This window comes from Achroia grisella, unplaced genomic scaffold (genome assembly GCF_030625045.1).
Source record: "Achroia grisella isolate CSIRO2021 unplaced genomic scaffold, CSIRO_AGI_Agris_v1 utg215, whole genome shotgun sequence".
Taxonomy (NCBI): Eukaryota; Metazoa; Arthropoda; class Insecta; order Lepidoptera; family Pyralidae; genus Achroia; species Achroia grisella.
In genome coordinates this window covers 2,005,355-2,027,490 of record NW_026712713.1, presented here as the reverse complement: position 1 = coordinate 2,027,490, position 22,136 = coordinate 2,005,355, and the positions used below count along the sequence as shown (strand labels likewise).

General features: G+C 31.7%; 1 protein-coding gene across 2 annotated transcripts in view; it reads left to right on the top strand.

The window, feature by feature from the left end:
• LOC131842176 (transcription factor SOX-5) overlaps positions 1 to 18,947 on the top strand; it is a 215,164-nt gene extending 196,217 nt beyond the window's left edge. For both annotated transcript variants that reach the window (XM_059190705.1, XM_059190706.1), the window contains exons 4-7: positions 3,643 to 3,813; positions 8,471 to 8,702; positions 15,507 to 15,801; positions 16,144 to 18,947. In XM_059190705.1, the coding sequence (XP_059046688.1) occupies positions 3,643 to 3,813; positions 8,471 to 8,702; positions 15,507 to 15,801; positions 16,144 to 16,390 (945 nt within the window). In that variant the 3' untranslated portion in view covers positions 16,391 to 18,947. The remainder of the gene's footprint in view (positions 1 to 3,642; positions 3,814 to 8,470; positions 8,703 to 15,506; positions 15,802 to 16,143) is intronic.
• Positions 18,948 to 22,136: the final 3,189 nt, after the last annotated feature.

The window sequence follows — 22,136 nt, the reverse complement described above, 5'->3', positions numbered from 1 at the left end:
TAACGCATTTTATTGCAACGGTGTCACCGATCGTATCGCAACACGTAACATTAAAGTCCAGAATATTGAACGTTACAATTTCTCACGTGTTAGCCGATGTCTTAATATTACATGTTAATACATAATACATGCGATCATTCGCAGTGACTAACTGAGAGTTGTGTTTATGAAAATATGTATTTTGTATTAATTTGCTTTCTTCTTACATAGATATATTAGAATAAATACTATTTGCTTAGGCCGTATGACTATTAACTAAACTTACAAGTTATTAAAGTTTTCTCATTCTCGTTGCACCAAATCTACTCCTGTAATATTTCAAAATACTATCCTCTTTTATTCTTTTTTTGATAGACATTATTTATGCTTATTTGTATGTATTAGATGTTGTTAAAATTTGAGTTTAGTTTAAACGGCCACTAGCATTTTGCATCTATACTTAGTATTTGGAGTTAATTATAGAAAATAATTCTAAAGTCATATTGCGTGTAGGTATACATTAATTTCTGTTGGAAAGAGTTTTGTAATACTATCCTAGTTATTCTGTACTAGTTCTATACATTTAGGTATTTGTTATATAAATCGAAAATGACTAAATCTAATTCTACGAGTAGGACTAATCTATATAGAAATGAGGACATGTCGTCTTGTGACAGTAAATATTATGATTTCACCCAAGATCTTGCATCTCTTACGTCAATGTGACGTCTGTTTCATTACGCAGTTAAACGCTGTTATTTCCACTAATCTTTTTTAATTTACATAGATCTTAATCCCACAGAGGAAAGGTTATAATCGTATGGTGCCACTTTGGTTCATACTATTTTGATATCGGCGCCGGCTTTATAAATTATGCCACGGTATGTCCGGTCGTCATTTCTGATCTCTTTGTCTATAATAAATTATTCAATATATTGTTTTTGATCTATACTTTAAACCGACCCTATGATTTCATCTTAATCTCCGGAATTATCATGTTCTACAACATCGACTATAGCTTGACGAGGATTTGTATAAACATCTTTGATTTTATTTACACATATATTTTTTTTATTACAAATTTAAAGTATCTAAGATTTCTTATTAGTCTGACTACTAAGAATAAAATAATAATTAATGATATTATATTTAGCTATTTATACCAACTATATTTATTGATTGGATATCAACATGTGCACTTCATATGACGTCGCCAAATCACGCCCAACTGTTTTTGTTGGCATGGCTTCCATTGTCGCAAGTTTAATAATTTTCACTCCATCATCCTTGTCCATATCGGTCCAGTTCCATGTTGCAATCCCTCGACCCACCTGTGACACGACAACAATAAATTGTTCCATAGCAGCTGCTCACCTCAATCAAAAATCACATTTTTATATCATCTCTAACATTAATAATACTATCAAAATGCGGTCAAAATGCCAAAACGACGGTCGGCTGTAAAATATAAGCGCCAATTGCTAGGACATCTCCACAGAGCTATTAAATAAAAGTCTTTTTACATTAGATAAATCGCGCACGTTATTCGGGAACATCTGTCCCTTACCGATTACGCCCATACATTATGCTCAGTTTGTTGTTTTTAATAAAAAGTTTAATCCGTTCGGTTATGATGGCAATTTGTCAGTCCGATGGAAAAACTTGGTCGTTTTAGCGGTGGCCCGCCGCCTGCTCGCATGGGGTACCTATAACAACCTCGTTTTTTATCTTTCGGTGATTATGTCACGTTTATTTATGTATTCGCTTTTGTCTTCCATTAGCGCTTTCCGTTTTCATCTGCACCGCTCGTGATTCACTTAAATGTTTCACTGTCAACCGCACGCTCGGCCACTAAAGAAGTTTTAAAAGCATATTTTCATATTTGCATCAAAATGATCTCGTTCGTCCGGAAACTCGTCTCATCGAGTTGTTTCGATTTCATCACCTTATAACATCTTACTCGGTACAACCATTAACAATTCAATAAGGTCTTAATGAAGAGCCGATAAAATGTATATAGTGACATTCGTCATGACTCCCAGGCAATTAATCGGATGCTCTTTTTTTGGGGAATTTGCGATATGGGAACAGAGATTTAGTGACCGTGAGATCACTTGATTTGTGCATGTATTTTATTGTTTTCTTCGTCGTGAATGGACTGTAATGTGCAATATTTTCTGCGACTAGGGATGTGAAAAATTATTGGTTTCGGAAAATATCGGTTATTATACAATATACCTAAGATAGTACTTTCTAATCCATTAATAATATCTCAAATAACTATTATTTACAGACTATTTGTGGTTTAACATTTTAGAACCGCTTGGCTAAAAAATCTAACCTACAGAAAATTAACATTCTCAAATAAAGAAAGTAATCCATTATAGAAAATTCAGTATGTAATCATTATAAAATCGATTTTATTTTAATCGATAAATATGCTAATAAAAATATTGGATTAATGATTAATCGATATTTTTATTTTACAACCCTAATGAAATTGCGCGTGGAATGATGTCTCGTTAACAGTGATTGCCGAATGCACTGCAATTTAGGAGCCAGTCGCTACCTCGGTGTTCTTTTGTTTCGGAATTCTCGACTCTATTTAATAAAGTCGGTATGCGGAAGTACTGTACTTTCGTGAATTTCAAAAGATACTTTGTCCGTTACATTATTAAGAGCCGCATAAGATTTTAAATGAATGTAAATATCCAAAATTTCAGTATTTTAGTCCTTTGTTTAATTTTAATTAATTCTTTTTTAAATAATAATACAGGACAAAACTATACTTCTGTTTCCTAGTAGAAATACACATGAAAATATTTAATCATTTTCTTATGATATAGGAATATTTTACTTATATTATTTATGCGAAAGTTTGTAAGTAGGTATGGATGGATGCATGCATATTTGTTACAAAAACGACTAAACAGATTTTGGTAAAACTTTCCATTATTATAGCTTTCATGCGGGTGAAATTACAGGGACAGCTAGTATTAATATACTAATAATATAAATGATATTTAAATTCCTTAACGATTTAAAACCAACTAAATGTACCTACGCCAATCACGCCTGAAGTAATTACAATAGCAAAGATTTCTGCACCGAGATCTTATGAGTTTAAATAAATCCAGGCAAATATGTTGTTATTTTTTCTTTTTACATGTGAAATACCTAGTTTAGAATTAAACGAAATAATAATTAATATTGAATTATGGAAATTAGTACAAAATGGTTCGTTAATAATCATACTCAAACTTATTTATTAACATAGAACATTTCGGTGTATGGTGCACGTCATATTTTGTATGACTTCCACATATATCCGTCTACCGTCCACTTCGGCCAGTTCGGCGAGTCTCAACTGGTATTTTTTATTTTATTATTTATTTTTTTTGTTTAGTCACTTTTCAATCTTTCAATATTATTTAAGTAGAGCATTGTAACTCATATTAGGTACTTGGTCTTCTTTAATATTATGCCTACATGAGATTAGACAATTATCGCAAACACATTTATTTCAGCGTTATTAGAAATAAAAATATGTAGGTATTACTACTTACTAGGTATATACGATTGTATATTTTTTGAAGAATTAAAAAAGTTTAGTTTCATATATTGTTGTGGATATTTCGTCTCACAGTAATTATTTATTTTCAGAACCTTGGCAACGTGAGCGCTGAACTGGAACTTCAGAGGCTGCAGCAGGAGCACCTTCGCAGACAGGAGCTGGTACGGCGCGGGCAACATGGTTTATACCCTGGACCTCCCCTCGCTCTCCTGCCCCTTTTGGAGCAGATGCGACCACAACCACCGCCAGCACCTCCTAATGTAAGATATACTAAGATTTTTCTTACTAAGGTAGATTTTGTACTAAGACATCGTATGTACCTCTATTTTACTTATCTTATATACATATACCCTTCTCGTGTCACAGTTTTCGTCCCCATACTCCTCCGAAACGACTTGACCGATTCTCATGAAATTTTGTGAACGTATTGAGTAGGTCTGAGAATCGGCCAACATCTATTTTTCATCCCCCTAAATGTTAGGGGTAGTCCACCCCTAATTTTTTTTTTATTTTAAGACAAAACAACATTTGCCGGGACAGCTAGTTTCTATATATAAACGAAGGGTATGAGTAGTGATCGAAGTATACTCTCTATATAGAGTGAAACTTTGTACAAAGACTTCAATTTGGGTACCTTTATTTCATCTATTTTTGGCCTTCAAGCAGACCTTCTAAGGAATGGCGGTAAGCTCGCCTCTTACCTTGATGGCTCAAATCTTTCCAGTAGAATGCGGGCATATCCATTATTGACGTCACGTTTTTGGGAAGTTCTATGTTTTTTTAAAAGACAAGGTTATTTATTATGAGTATACTTGTTATGACTCTAATAATAATGACAGATAGCGTATATCCGCATTGAACTAAACACTGCCAATTATTTATACGGAGCGTTAGGGTTAAAATAGCTTTAACACGTCCATACAAAACGGTTGTGTTCCTGCCAAACCAATTTGTCGGTTGTACCTTGCATTTCCTTAACTTTATGACATTAATTTGGATGACACGCTCAATAAAAAGATTCGTATCAAAATATAAAATATTTGTTATTTTTTTATTTACCTACGACAGTGTTGTGGGTAGGTGTTATGTATTTTTGGAAGTCACAAATTCTCCACATGACAAAATAAGAGAATTGGTGTTTGTTATATCTAATGAGTGTTTTACGATATATTTTATCTGATGTAATGTAAATACACATATATTAAACAAAATTATATTAGTTGCTTAATTCTCTTGAATATTAGTAGATTTTATTAAGTGTACGTATTATAAAGTGAATGTATTATACCTATATGAATATATAATGGAAGCAGTATGTATTTTGAAGTCAATCCAAGTAGATAGAATATTACTTACATAGTAATATTTTTCTACACTGCCTTGATAGTCTAGTAGTTTAGCACATGGCGTTACTTTCGATGATTCGATTTCTCCCACGGTACAATTATTTGTAATGAGTATGATTGTTTATAATGGTATGAGTATTTCTATTTATATTAAGTATGTACTTACAAAAAATATATTTAAGTATTTGTATCAGTTCTCCAGTAATCAGTTCCTACCCATGACAAGAGGCCTGCTTAGCTTGGGATTAGATGGAGCTGTGTGGAATTAGAACGACAAATAACTTGACAGTTCAATTGGTTATAGTAGGTAGTTATTACTACATTAGTAGCTACATGATCATTTTACCAACCACGTCACAATATAACTATAAATTGTTATTCCCCATGCGTCATTCCTGAGGACTAAGGTGTTATGCCTCAATACGCAGTAATTTCAATACCATATGTTCTTCGAGACGGATAATAGTGTTTATATATCTATAGTTTGCAAAATATACTGTCATTATCGATTATATTGAATTTATTTCAAGGAAGATTAATTCTATCATGTATTTATCAACAATGAATTTATACTATTATATTTAGTAACAGCCGGAAATATTAGTATAAGACTGATTAGACTATTTCCTTTTAACAAAATTGCAATAGCCTATATTGGTGGAACACTATTCTCCCTAATTTGCATTTTAAAATGAAACTGTATTTTAGTAAATATGTAGGTCCAAGCTAATTTGAAAAGAATAAGATCCGAGTTTTTGCCAGTTTTTCTTGCGTCGACAACACTTCGAACTGACAGTAGATTTCGTGTATAATAACAGTCTATAATAGATCTACATGAATAAAGATATTTTGATTTGATTTGATATTGTTTACTAGGGATGCTCGCAAATTTGTATGCATGTTCATTTGTAAATCACAGTCTATTAATGATAAATCAAATCATAAACAATACATAAAGTATATATAGGAGGCCATGTAGTATATCATTAATGAAATATCTACTAGGTCGATATTAAAAATTCTCACCTTATTAATTATATTCCATCTACATATATACTTATTTTTTACTTGGTTATTTTTCACGGTTGGTACATAGGTTGATATATAAATAACAATATACCTATTCTGTAAAAAAACATCTTAATTCCTTTATTTTTACATAAAACCTATACACACAAACAGACAAATTTATGTTCTTATTGTAACTATATAGAGAAGTGATAAAAAAAGATTCTCGCTAGATATAGTTAAAAAACGAAAGCTACACTAATTGCGAACGCAAACTGGTATTTGTTATATAAAATTATAATTTGCCGTTTTAAATGTACCCTACCCTCCATTCGTCATCCAGTTTTTAGCCATAAACATTTCATTAGGCGATAGTCCGCAATTAATTGACGCAATTTCCTCTCTCTTCGAAACTATTACGTTATTAGAAAGATGAGTGTTCCGATTGTTAACTGAACTCATTTCTATTTGGTTATTAATTTAAAATAGTATTTTATATTATTACAACAGGTATAAAATTAATGGCTGGATATAGTTAATAAGCTGTAAATTATATCTGATTGCATAATATTCTTGTTCAAACAAATGTACTTACCAAATATTAAAATGGGGGAACAGTTATTTTTAACTACATTATGGATTAACTTAGACATATAAAAACTATATTATCAGTTAGGCTTTATTTTATTTTCAAAACTACAGAGCCCATGCCAGTTCAAAAGAAATAATTTCGTAATGTTGTAGACTGTTTAAAATTATTGCAATTGAACGACATTGTCATCTTATACTTTTTAAAAATCTGCCTTTAAAATGGTTTCATCAAAGTCATGTAATTTTAAATCAAAATGTAATGAATGTAATTTATCCATATTTGTTAATTGCAGTTTTTTTTAATTATGGGGGTCTTCCTATGTGATGGGTTGTAAAATCGATTTTTTTTTTTCATAAATTGCTCCCTTAACATGTCTAGAATACGGTAGTAAAGCGATTTTAGAAAATTCGAAGTCGTTTTAAAGATACAGCAGGTAAAAGAAAGAGCGGTTCGGAGCGGTGAGTTGGCAGTTAGAGACCGGGCCTATTGTGTACCGTCGGCTACATTGTGTACCTGGCCTCCCTTTTATTAATATATTTGTTTATACAAGTTTAGACACGTTTCTACAGACTTAAACAGAAATTTCTATTGTTATAATATTTTACCGAAGTTATTTTAGTCTTGGTTGAACTTCGAAGAGAGCAACAGCTACAAATTATTTTTTTTCATAATGAGTGGACGGAAAGGAAGTACGAGTGGAAATGTTCATCCTGGTCGTAGTAAAAAAAGAAAGTTTAGTGGAAACCGTTTTACCCACCAAAATGATACGGTATTTACATCAGCTTCGGCCAAAAAACTTAAAAATAACATGAACATGAATGTTCCCATCGCTTCGAATTTCGCATATTGCATTTTGGAGTTTGTTTCTGTATTTGCTGCAATCTCTGAAATAGTTATATGTAAAACTTGTAAAACAATAACGAATCTTTGAATTCTTTGATTTGGACTTTCGCTCCTAAACATCTGCATTCTGGTCCCAAAGTTGTTGAAATTGCTAGCTACTTAGCAGTTATTATCTTTAATGAAGGTTTTCAAGGTATTTTAAAAGTTATGTCGATTATGGGATGCCCTGTTGGTCGTGAAGCCCAAGCGTATGTTGAGAAACGGGATGAAAAGCGAATCTTACGCTCTGAGCGGCGCGTAAGTGATGTCGTTAAACAAGCCAGGATTGACTCAAGAGCTGAACAATCTGCTTTAAAAGAGTTTCACGAGGAAGAGGAAGGAATACTCTATGGACCAGGCATCGCCGATTGAGAGTAAGTTGATATTTTAATAGTTTTTAACGGACTTGAAACTTTAAACGCGTTTTTCTCAAAACTGTGTTTTTCAAACTTTCCTCCATTGTATCTCAGAAACGGCTGGACCGAATTACTTGAAATTTACAGGGCACACTCAATATATGTAAACGCATGGAATGAACTATTATCAATCGAAAATTTTCAAAACTTCGATTTTTTTATAGCAAAAAACAAAAAAAAAAAACGCCTAATTTGCAACTTTTATTTCAAATGTCTATCAAAAATCCAATTTTTTTTATATTCATTTGATTATAGGTCATTCCGTGCTTTTAAGCCTACAAATTAAAACGCCGTTTTTTTTTTTTTTTTTTCAGATAAGCCGATCAGCCGGAATCGTGGAGGAAGTGGGAGCTCTTTTTTTCGAGGCGGGGGTGTTCAGAGCGCTGTAACTCTAGTTTGACTGAATATTTTTAGCTGAAATTTTATATTTATACTGTCCAAATATGTGTTAATAAATGATAAAAAACTTGAAGCTCTAAATATTTACTGGTCGTAGAAAAAAAAATCCTAAAATATCCCTAAAAAACAGGCCGTCACATAGGAAGACCCCCTTATGTTATATGTGGTGTCTACAGTAATACTAAATATAATTTGATTTTTCTTGAATACACACATAAATGTATTGCTTTGTTTGTGCTGTTAGACAATTGAGACAAAGCCTATATCTTTCCAGGTGGTACCGTCTTCCCCTTGGCCAGCGACTGCACAATTAGCCCAATTGACCGCTAGCGCGCGATCCCCTCCACCTCAAGACCCTGACGCACCCCTCAACCTGAGCAAGCAGAGGTCACCATCTCCCGCACAGGCGGCCATAATGCTACCACGATTCGTGCCATACCCGCCCATGGACGAGAGTCCTCAATACAGCATGCAGAAAGACGAAGATTATAATGCTGCGTGTAATAGTAAGTATTTGTTATTTTTACTGCCTTAAAAAGGTATAAATAACTTCAATGTTTGTATAGATATTTTTTTCTTATATATATTTAAGATAAAGATTTATTAATACTTATTAACACAATTTCACAAATACAGTTCTATAGACATTTAGTATTCTATTCTGCTATTAAATAAAAATAACTGAAATAATAGTTTCGGAAAATATCAAGACCAAAAAAATAATTTAAATAGCTATTGAAAAAATATTATATCCTAATTTTAAACTGTATTCGTAATAAAATTAATGTAAAGGAATAGGAACACATTCAGATAACGAAAATAACGTCATATGATCATGCATATACTTATATTATTTCATTTAATGATGGACTGATTCACGTGATATAACTGACCTACTTGGCATTAGGAATTAGCTTCTTCTTTCTCTAATACTTGTGTATAATATTTTAGCAAACAAAACATCTCTATTCCTGCATAATACTACCATTAATAAAACTTTATTACATAATATCTGCTAATTACAAATTAACATTTCACTTAAATCTATTTAAGAGAATAAAAATATTTCGTCGAAAATACCTACTTATGTAAATGCGTGATTTAAATACTGTATATGTGTACTAATGCACAATAAAAGAAGAATTGGCCGGAAACAGACCGGATTGTAAAAGTTTAATTAAAATAATTACATAAAAAATATTATCTGACAGACGTTCACTTGTTCAGTATCTTGTCTTACTACAAAGTATAGGTTTAGTTTATTTTAAAACACCTATGCGAACTCGGAGTTGACATGGCAAAATATATAATAAAATACATATTTTATTAACTAAACATTAAAAAACAATAAAAAAAACCTAGTTGCCCAGTGACACACATAGTAGCGTAAGTTCTACGTGAATCAGATAATGGTGACGTTAGGAGATCGTCACACGCACGCAAGAGATCCAAAAATATGGTGCGGCTGTGCGATCGGATCATTTATTAGCCATACAACCGGTGAAGACATAACCCCGTCAAATTTAAAATTGCCAGCGGCATTTGTTCTGACTGATTTAAATGTCGCTTTAACGCCCTTTGATCGTAACGAATGGAAGACTCAAAAAAATCGTGTTAGGGGTCATTGGTTCCTAATTTGATATCGTTTAAAATATTGTTGGTGTGTGTCTTTCTTAGGGGCCATACATAAATGCGTCGCACGAATTTCGTAATTGTGATCCTTCCCCTATCCTTGTTACAGTTAGTCATACTTGTGATAATACTCCTGATTTCGTATATTTAAAATGACTACAGATAGTCTGTAGTTATTTTAAATATACGAAACAAACTACAGCTGGTCTCTAAAATAAGCCGCATTTTATCAGAATAACAATAAAATAACAAAATGTATATTACAAGAATGAAATACTCGTATTGTAACAGTAATTTACTTAAAAAAAAATAGGTAGCTAATTAAACGTGAGAGTCATCTATTGTTTAAAAACAAATGATTGTATACAAAATTACACGTCATACAATCACAAATCATATAGACAAGATAATCGACAACATAAAAATCTTATACAAATAACTAAACAAACTTTACTGCAACTTTGTTTATTTTTGGTTGCAATAGTAGATAATTTATAAATGCAACATCGTAAGTGTAGAAACCACAAACATTTGCAATATCATATTATTAGTGCAATTGTACATGTTCACATGAATATAATAATATGGTACACCTTAATCACAGTTTAATATCACGGATTCCACGCATTGCGAAATTCGTGAACGAAAATAAACAACGGATCGGCTTAGATAAATAGGCAGTTACGTCGAGAAATGCTGAAATGAAGAAATGTACCGTATCGCCGCCAAACATTTTGATGTTTCGCATTTAATTGCTAAATATAATTAATATGTTATACACATTAAAACAGTTATACTCCAGTAAATGCTGTGCTCGATTTAGGACACTGTGGCCCGAGATTTTGATCAGTTTCCAGCTGCTGCACCGAGAACTTTCACATCGATATTTAAAGATAATGTTCCAAAAACAAACACGATTTCAGTTTAAAATAAGTATGAGAACAGTATAAAAGTGTATTAAAAAAAGACACACCAGTTTAGAGAATGGATTCATATTTTTACAACTAATTCATTCTGTATTTTTAATATCGTCGATAATTCGATAAATAGACGAATAGATACATTTTTGTTTCAATACCGTATTTAAGACTGCTAAATGTCAGTATGATTTGATAATAAATGATAAAAGTAACCAATCTACAAAAAAATGCTTCTAATGAATCTCCTCAGATCTAGTCTGTAGAAATCAATGTACTTGTTAAATATTGTTAGTAAAACCATACTACATACAGAGGGCATGAATTATCTATGAAGTCAATATAACAAGTGTGCCTATAGTTCACCAAATAGTTGGCTCCCACCCAAACTAAAATGGTTACAAAATCGCAAGTGTCGTTGCGTTTCCTTTAAAACAAGAAAATTAAATGAAATGCAAAATAGATGGCGCTCGAGACGCAAACTTCCGCTCCCCATCCTCACTGGATCGGTACAATGATTTAGAGAAGCGTTTTGTATTTAAATTATTAACTGTGCTAATTTTGATCAGTTATTGATTATTAATCTGCGAATAATAAGAGAAAATATTTGTTTGTAATAATATTACTTATAAATTATAAATATATAAAAAATATATTATCCTCTTTTAAAAATTTTTCCCCTACTCGTAATTTTGTAGAAATTAGTTGTAAAACAATATATAACTAGATAAATATTTTAATGGTAGGTACCAGTAAAGACAGTAACATGACATGAATAGAATTTTGTTTTGTATTTCTATTAGACAACACAAAAAATAAACACTAATATTAAGAATTTCTCAACAGTATTTCATTACATACTTGACTTACATAGTCATAAAGAGGTAATTAAAATACTATATTTTTTGCATTATAGAAATATTTTAAAACTACATATATGCAAGAAAAATCAGAGGAAAGCAAGCTAATAGAATTAGCAATGAGAATGATTGGTATAATTATTTACTAGAAAATATTCTCATCCCACCCTATAAAATAGATTAAATTCATGGTGATTTCATCGTTATCCCTTATTTATCATATCATATCATACTATTTAGGTAGAAACCATAAAAAATGCAATGAATTGTTTATTTATATCTGTTTATTATATCTTAATATTTAAACTCTTCGTAACATGTACAAAATCTACATTATTACTGTATAATTCAATTTGAATAATTAAAATACATTTAATACAGAAAAAGACTTGGAATACGGAGATATATAGGCGTTTGTCAAGACATTAAAGTGTTTTCTTTTTACCTATATCTAAAATAAAACTACAACAGAAACTCATTAATTAATTAACATGAATCATTAATTAAACTAAAATTACTTTATGCGGCACACATAATTTTATTAGTAGTAACACTGTTGTCAGCTTCTCAAGTAGTAGAAACCTGTCGTGTAAGATTCGATCTCAAGTACTTCATCGATATGAAACCGTTACCTTACCTTTTCTACATTTATTATATACTTATTTTCACATACTTTGAAATAAAATGTTTAGCTGTTATATATTTTTACAGTTAAAGTACCTATTTTACATTATGGCAATTTTTTTTACATATAAAATAAATCAACTTCAGAAATAAAAATCCGAAGAGAATTTATTTACCTAATGCATTATTTCGATAGAGATTTTTTTTAATAAAAAAAAATGTAAACAATCGTTAAGCAATATGTGTATTTATATGTATTTTTCTTATGATGCTTTGACCGATATCATGCACAATACTGCATTAACTCAAAAGTGATAATTTTTTCGTTATCGACTTTAAAATTTTAGTTTTAAAGTATAGTTCAGCTAAATATCATTCCAATTTCTCATCTAACGATACCGAAGTTTTGATTCTGGAGCGAGTACCGCTCGAATCAACCGCGCCGTAGGATGTTATAAATTAACTAACAGCGTGTCAAATTAATTCAAGGAATGCACAAGCTTTGAGTGGTGGATGTTTCCGTACGGGCGGGCTTATTAATTGTGTGGACATTTGGTAGCGAATCCGTCAAGCGAAATGGTAAGCGGATGCGCCCGATATGACCCACATATTGCATCTTGGTTGACGGGACGTATATTGGTGATAATGGATTGGTGCACCCGCCTGCGCTTAGGATATAAACTGCCAGCAGTGGAGTATAATAGGATGAGCAAGAAGTTAGCTCATCATGGCAAATTACATAATGGTACAATAATAGCAATGGGGCTTGCCAACTTGTCCTTATTATGACGGCCTCGGTTGTATGGGGGTTTCGCGCACCACTTTACTTCCAATCGCGGGTTCTATTCCTCGCACGGTGCAAACGTTTGTATACATGCTTTTGCTAGTTTGTATCGGTATGGTTGTTTTCTATGTGTTATGTATGTAGTTACAAAAAAGAAATATCTAAGTATTTTTATATCAGTTGTCTAGTAGATACCTAACCATAATACAAACTCTGGTTAGCTTGGGACTAGATAGTGCTGTGAATTGTTCGTGGGCATTATTTTATTATTATCACCATCCCGTGCATTTACATGAGAAATACGAGATGTTGCATAATCTTTTCATTGGTGTAAACGATCTTTAACTCCATGCTATTCGTATCGTGCTAATAAAATTTGATTTAGTTGCTTTTGGTCATTATGTATGCGAGAGGAGCGGTATTGACAATTTATTTTCATTGCAAACGTTTATAGCTAGAATTACTACTTTTACTTGCATATTTTGATATAAACGTATCTACCGACGTATTATAGTAGGTACCTAGGCCGATACAGCTGTGCAATCTTTTATTCCGGAATAGATTTTTATTTTATTGACAATTAAGTCATGACATTTTGCTTTAGAAAAGCAGCGCATTTTTTAAAGATTTGATTTTTAATTTTTTTTTTTTAATAATTATTATGATTTTCATCTAAATAATCAAACATACAAGAAATATTAAATCTTTTTCAACATTTTGTAATTCCTAGTTCAGGTAGGTATACCTAACCACCAGGGTAGTTATCTTAACTAAATTTAATTTAAGAACCCATCAAGTATTATTTTATAAATTAACCGAAAAAAAGTATTATTATTTTATTGGTTGACGTTAATCTTGATATTCTCTTAAAACAAATAAATGGGAATCATGTTCTTATAAAAAACTATTTTGTTATGGAAAGTTTACCATCTCTTTATCTCCACGTAACACCATCAACGGTTGACAAGACAAAAATTACGACAGCTGTTAAACTACATTCGGACATTCCAAATATTTTTATATACAGGTTACTTTAATTATAATCTATTCTAATGAATTCATCACCATAAAAATACCTTTTACCGCCGTCTTCAAATAGGTTAATCCGATCCTAACACCTGTCGAATGACGGACAAAGCATTTTATTGTAATTGTATTTATAATATTAGTACGAGATAATAAAAAATATAACAATACGTAAAATGTTGACAGCGTTGCTTCCTATTCGTTCACTAGGTATCTAGTTTTAGATCCCGAACATTATTTCATATTTGGCCGACATAAACCTAATTAACCCTGCAAAGATGGAGTGTTAGTCTTTCCAATTTGGTAATTGAACTTTGGTAAAAGTATGCTTATTAAAAAAAAAACAAATCCAAGTAATTTCGAGAAAGGGAGGTAAATCTACTCACCCACAGCGAAATAGGGCTTCTCAAGTAATCCATGCATCACAGAACAGAGAAGTACCTACTTACTTTTCTCTGTTCTGTTGACAATGCCTTTTATTTACTCGTATTTACGGATACCTAATTGTTATAAATGCATGTTTTCATTATAACTTTAAAACAAACATTGACAACTGTCTGCGTCGTAGTAAACGCAATAGGTACTTCATATGTTCATATTTCTCTGGGTGTTTGGATACAATATTATTTTTTGGTTTATTGTCGTAAGTATATAGAAAATTCTTCACCGGTGAGTCAGACAGTAATATAAAATACATGGTTTTTGTTGTCGGCCTGTATGAATAGAATAGAATAGAATAGAATAGAATAGAATAGATATATAATAAAATAGAATAGATAACTCTTTGGCGCAAAGCAGTACAGCATTACACTTCTTATAATTTTACTGTAATTATTCCAAATGAGTGTTTACCTATACTTTGAATGAAATATTACAATGTGGGTCCTAATTATAGAACTATTTCATTATTATATCTGCCACTTTCCTTCAACCGTCGTAGTGTTTCTTAATCTCTATTTAACGATTGTTTTATGGTTGGTATTCTCTGCTTGAGTTAATTTATAGCTCAGCTTACCACTGGCTTCCGATTAAGTTCTCCGCTTTAGACACCCACCCAAAATTAAAATACGATGTTAAAATTTCATAAACAATTTTACGGTGCTTAACTTTATTAGATGGAGTTACAAAAAAAATGGAATTTATGTTATTCAAACAGCAAACATATGATTAATATTTATAGAGACTTGTTAAAATTCTGTAGGTATATACATATATATGTAGTCGTAGAAATTATGTAGAATATGCAAAGTACCCACAATACAAACTTTTATATGCGTCATTATGGCTGGTGTTAATAGTTATCTATATTTGTTGATTATTTTGTATGTTAATTATTTTTTTCTTCATTTAATATTGTTCAATGAAGAGTACGCTACATTATGTATCTATAAAAAAATATTACATATTTTGCTGATTTTATAACAGTTATTATTATATTTATAAAAATCTTTTCTTTTAACTTTCCAGCATCATCGTGGGGTCAATCGCCACCCGAAGAAGCAGAGAAGGCGAAGCTTGTTCGTCAGCCGAAAAGGGATGATGCTGGTAAACCTCATATCAAAAGACCAATGAACGCGTTCATGGTATGGGCGAAGGACGAACGCAGGAAAATCCTGAAGGCATGCCCCGATATGCACAACTCCAACATATCGAAAATCCTCGGCGCGAGGTGGAAGGCGATGTCGAATGCTGAAAAGCAACCGTACTACGAAGAGCAGTCGAGGCTGTCCAAACTGCACATGGAGAAACACCCTGATTACAGGTTAGATATACCTACACTTACTTGACAAGATCATTAATTCTATTCTCTGAAAGAGAAAACTCGACGGTTTAGTGGTTTAAAACTCCTACCTCCAATGGTCGCGAGTTCGATTGCTAGCATGTACAAACTCATGAGACAGTTGGTTGGTTAACTCATTTCTGTATATAATATAAGAGTAAATTTTTAGTTTTCTTTATTGCTCACACACTTAGGTTACTACAAAAGGTTACAAAGTCAAACTAAGATTGTGGAAGCGTAAGTAAGGTGAAATGACAATACAAATTATTGTATCTACAATATTATAGTAATGAGAATAATAAATTATTCATATTCTATTTTCAGGTACCGACCAAGACCGAAGAGAACTTGTATAGTTGACGGCAAGAAAATGAGGATATCAGAATACAAGAATCTGATGCGCTCACGCAGGCAAGAGATGCGGCAACTATGGTGCAGAGATGGCGGGAGTGAACTTGGCTTTCTTCCTCTATCTTCACCGGGACCATCCAATTCTTCCCCGCCCCCGAACGGTGGAAATTACATGAACCCCGCGTTTTCGCCGCCATTATCACCCGGGGAGGATGATTGAGGTACGGCGCGCGGCTGGCCCTACCCGCACGCCGCGCCCCTCTCTCTCCCTCCCTCACATCACCCTTGGTAAGGCGCCTTCAGGAGTTTCATCCCCAAAGTACCTACCAGCAGTAGTAGTACAATTTCGACCGGCCGCTATAATAAACTTGAAACTTGTATCGTATTCAACTTTCAAGTTAGATTTGTGAGACATAAAGACTTTAGCTTAGTTACTGTTAATGAACTGTGTTACATCACTTTTCCTTTGTGATTATAAATAACTATAGTTTAAGCGAATAATGTCTTTGAATGCCAGTGTCTCAATTGGATCTCTCGTTTAATATATCTACAAATAATTATTTGCTATGAGATTATTCCATTAGTGAATTAAGACTAATAACATTACGGACATTTCTATCTGTGTGGTTCGAGTGAGCTGCTTTAATAGACAATAACTTTTTTTTTATTCAATAAATACGTACGTTGTGGATGTAGGTATTGTTATTATCGAATATTTACGGGTTTTAGATAATTTCGAATTGATCATCTGAGATTATAGTTGTTTTATTTTCAATGTATTGGAATAATTGCTTATTGTATTTATAAATTTACCTTGCTCGAATGACACTTGATTGAGTGTGAGCCTATGAAACCGTTGTAAAAAGGCGAAAGTATATAGGTAGATAAATGTGATTATTATCATTACTATGTGTAATGAATTATGGGTAAAATTATGAGTAACCTTTAAATAGACGGCTCTATGGTCCTCTAATTGATATGAGAGTCGTCAGTCACGTAAAACTAACAACTTAGGAAAAAATGTATATATTTACTTCAACAAACCCAGGCGTATGTAACTGTTTAGAGAATAAGCAATTTTTTTGTAAATATTCCCTTTGTAGATAAATAAAACTTTGGCTAAACGTTAGTCTAAGATCATTAAGTAGCTCTGTAGCTGTTAAATTGAGGTACTATTTGACTTTTGAGTGGCCATGTATAAATAGTAGTTAACTAAACATTATACTTATTAATTGTAGATGCTCTAGGCCTTAAGCGACTAAAATGTATCAAACCAAAAATTTGAAGCGAAAGGCTTGAAAATTTTATGTGTTTTGAACACAACTGTTTATACCCAGTGAGATATTAAAGCATAATGATTGTAATAAATAAAATACTCATAGATTATATGCCATTGGTACCTATAGATCTATCTGTAATAGTTAGAAATCTACAGGTGGCATTGTATAGACCATAAAACCCAATCGTTTCGGACTTTCTGCAGTTTGGTTTTTAACGTAATCGTATCTTAAATTAATCAATAAAATGACAAATCATAAATTATTATAGTTAATTTATATCCTTAAATAAGTTTTCAGTATTGTTATACAGATCAAAATACCAACCGAATATACTCTCTATATAGAGGTAAATTTTGTAGAGTCCTTAGTTTGGGTACCATTATTTCACCTATTTCTGGCCTAAGAAATTTCTGGTTTTAGAAAGCGCTTGTCTGTCACGAAAGGAGGGGTATTTTAATCGATTGCGTCAAAAGTCAATCTGCTGATTTAATTATACAATTAAAATTTATTAATGGAATTAAATATTAGTATTAATAGTAGCAACCTGAGAATGGTGGTCAATTTTGATAAGTCAATTGTTTGCTTCGGCATTGAGATGTCCATTTCGAACAAACAAACTTTCGTATATGAACCCACCGACGCTGTGGGATTATCTATACATTAAACAACAATATGATAGAAAACAAAAGTTCGCTTTATCGAATCGTGCAATTTATATAGTAGATTTATTATAAGGTAAGCTGTAGTCGGTACATGCATAATATCTACGTAAATAGATGAACAAATTGTATAGTAAACTTACATCGTATCAAAAACGTTTGTTCGTTGCCATTTTTTTTTATTTTTGTTATTTATTTTTCTAATTATAAAACTTGTTTTGTTTATTTCTTTCTTTTTAAGCGTATGCCAGTAAAATGTGAACTGTATGTAGAGTTAGTTTAAGGTCGTAAATAAAGTATCATGTGTACGTGAACATTAATGTTTGTCATATTAAGTAGTGTGTAGGTACCTATTATTCTTAATAAATGTGTAAGGGTTTAGACAGTGACGTTAAATTATTTATTTTTATGTTGAATTCCTGTAAATATGCGATATTTTGATGTAAAAGTTAGCAATTGTGGTTATTTTATTTAATGAGCGATACTTATTATATTGTCTTCTTTAAATATTATAGATCTCCACCATATTTCTTTTTTTTTATTTATTCAAATCTACGATGGATTGTAATAGGTTTATTTAACTGCAACTTGCCATATACTATGTTCTTATATTAAACATCACTTAGAAAAAACAATTACTTATTAAAAATGTACTTAATAGTTACAAATTGTTATTTTTATTATTATTATATTTGCGAACGGATCTGATTTGTTAATTCTCCACTACCAGTATGATTTAGCATTCGAAAATTATTCAAATGTATAAGTAGATAGAGTTTAGGTTTTATTACCTAGTGTAAACCAGGACACATTATTTAAAAATTGTGCCAAAACCCAAAAGTAATTAAAAAATAAATATTAAAAATATACTGTTTCGTTTCATTTCTAATTAGATTATATATTCTATAACCAATGAAATTAACAAATAAATAGACATGTAATACCACCAACATTTGTAACAAACAGTTGATGAGTTATGTATGATAAAGCAATTTTCAATGGAAATACTTACTTTTTATCAAAGAACTAAAGTCTTTCAATTCTATCTTGATATAAATTTCTCAAAAAGTAATAACTACAGATATTTCTGAATTGTCATTCTAATATTATAATTGTTATAAGAGAAGATAGAGAGCTATATTTATGAATGTATACAAAATATCAAGAATTCGTCACAGGCGAATCTGGAGTAGGCTTCTACCGGGAAAAATGTAAGAAAAAAGGATAGCTAAACTTTTTTTTTAAATAATAACGTGGTATATATTTTAAAAAAATAATAGTAAGTAACGTTTTTTTTAAGTAATCAGTGGACGATGATAAGATGAACGTGAGGTCAGGCCAGTTAGCCCATCGTGACACATTCACTAGGAATTTATTATGTAGTTTCCATGGGGAATCGCGTGGAGGTCAACCTAACATGTTACATTACTAGGAATAGAGTCGTCAAGCCACATTTCTAACAATGCCCCTCAGATAGAGATACTTAATAACATGTAGCTACACAAATTATAGTACTACTAAATTTATTGTGTCAGCTTATTATCTACGTACAGGATAGTAAAGTTAGTAACACCAACACCACGAAATAAAAAAAGGAATTCCTTGCAATATTTTAATTGTGATTATAAATATTATGTATACAAATGTATATACACTGGAAATACGATTATGAGAATATGTACGTATACAAAATATTACGATATGGCTAAGTTATTGCACTTACAAAAATATTTTATATATCCTTACTTTATATTACATTAAGGTATATTTAGTGCATAATATTGGTTTATCATATTAATTAAGTACATTATATGTAATAATAGTACATTATACGAGGAGGTCAGTTGTTTGTCCTTGAAAATTCTATGCGTTACAATATATTGGGCATTAACTTTTGAAAAAAAAAACAACTCGGCTGACGACTCAAACTTGACCTCCCTGAGCCAGAAGCAGCAAACATGACTCCCTTGACTCCCCATCCTGGGATCTGAAGCTAACTTCAGACCCTAGGAGTCGTCCATGTATATTTGTATACTATTTTCACAACTACTAATTATTTCGAATACAACAGAAATAGAAATAACAGAAATGTTTACGTTAGTATTTTTAAAAATAGCAAAACATCAGTATGATAACAAGCTAAAGGGTTCAATAAGCGTTAGTTGCTATTCTAAATTACCAGTTAAAAGATATTTTCGATCACTCGTGATCTTTTCAGATCACGAGTCTGATATGTAAGTATATAAACTTGACTTGGGCGCCTTCCTGACGGCAGATCTGTCCTCAAATCTCGAGATTTCAATATTTATTTTTATTCAATCCAGTTTTGAATGGTAATAGAGACATGTACAAATATAGTTCTCTCATCGACCACGATATATGTAATTAATACATTGGTATAATTCAAGAGTAATAAGGTACAAGAAGAAAGCTGCAATCTAAATACAATGCTTGGTTTATTAAACTGGGTGTTCTGCGACTCAGTCATAGTCTGGTCGCCGAACAATCAACACTAGGCTTCCAAGCTACATCCAAACTCTATTCATTACTTGATGATGTCTCGTTTATAGGCGTAACAAGTCTCGCAATATGGGTGTAGAATCAATAACCGTCGGTATTTAATCGCTAATAGGAACGGTCAGAAACTTCCAACAGGTGTAATAGGTTTCCGCATTGAATATTTGTGATCTCACACATGCCAATGGTAGCGGAATTACAAAATAATAAAAATCCATTTAAGTCAATACATTAGATCAGAATTATCTACCAGAATAGACGGGGGTTAGTGACTTTTCGTTTCTATTCTGAATCTGTACAAATTGCCAGGGGTATATAATCAACATTTGATTATATACCCCTATAGGCAATATGTACAAAAGTTAATGCGACTGACTGAATCTTTTCAGTACAGACAGTCTTTATCAAGAGCATACATATATAAAAACCAGCAGACTCCGTCAGGAAAATGCCTTAAAAAGACTACGATAGTAAATCGAGTAAAAAAAATATAGCTCGAAATATAAATACGCAAAATAGAACTAGTAAATACTCCGTTCAGTAAGCAGGGTCAGCTGCCTCCGCACTTACGCTATTTCAGAGGAGAAATAGAAATATAATAAATAAACATTTTAACAAAACAACAAACCGACTTCATAAACTAAATAAAATGGCATAGATATTGTAAGTATACTCTTTCAGATACATATATATTTCATATTGGTATAAATTGCGTGCTTCAATCGAGATCGCGCGTTTTTGTAGTAAATAATGACTCGTATCACCGCAAAATGGCGAATATCTCAAGCTGATGACTACGGACCAAAGACGTAATTATAATTTGTTGATAATTTATAAATCTTACATATCTTTACGAAATATTTTATTCTAAGGAATATCAAAATTAAATATCATTCCCAAATAAAGGGATGTAGTGATTAATTTGCGAAATTAGTTAAAACGGCTCACACCTTAAGGATTAATGCATATTAACTATTTTTTCAATTTATACACTTTATACTTCTATGTACTGCATAAAAAAATCACACGTAAAATCCATACATAGCACCAGTATACTGGAAAAAATGACGTGAATTCAATTGTAAAGAGAAATACACTCTAAAAGCTCTTCGTGTTACAAATTCATAAGACATATTCATGTATTGTGAGAATAGGTATTCTTATGTAATAATCACTATCTGAAACATCTATCTGTTTAATGAAGTACTATATTACACAGTACTCATATTGTAAAGCAATTAAACACTAGGATACGTATACTGTCCTTAGAGAACATATTTATCAGCAGTCTCGGTCTTACTAAATCATTTGCTCACATATTCCTACCGCCAAGCAGCTTAAATGTACATAGATACAAATACGATGATAAAGTCGATCCTATGACATCAGATCGACCTAAACAAGCCGTTTTCAAGTAATATTTAATTTAAAGAGATTTTCGTACATCAACTTAAGTAAAAAATTCTAACGATTTATTGAGATTAATTAATATCAACATTATTTGACCGTT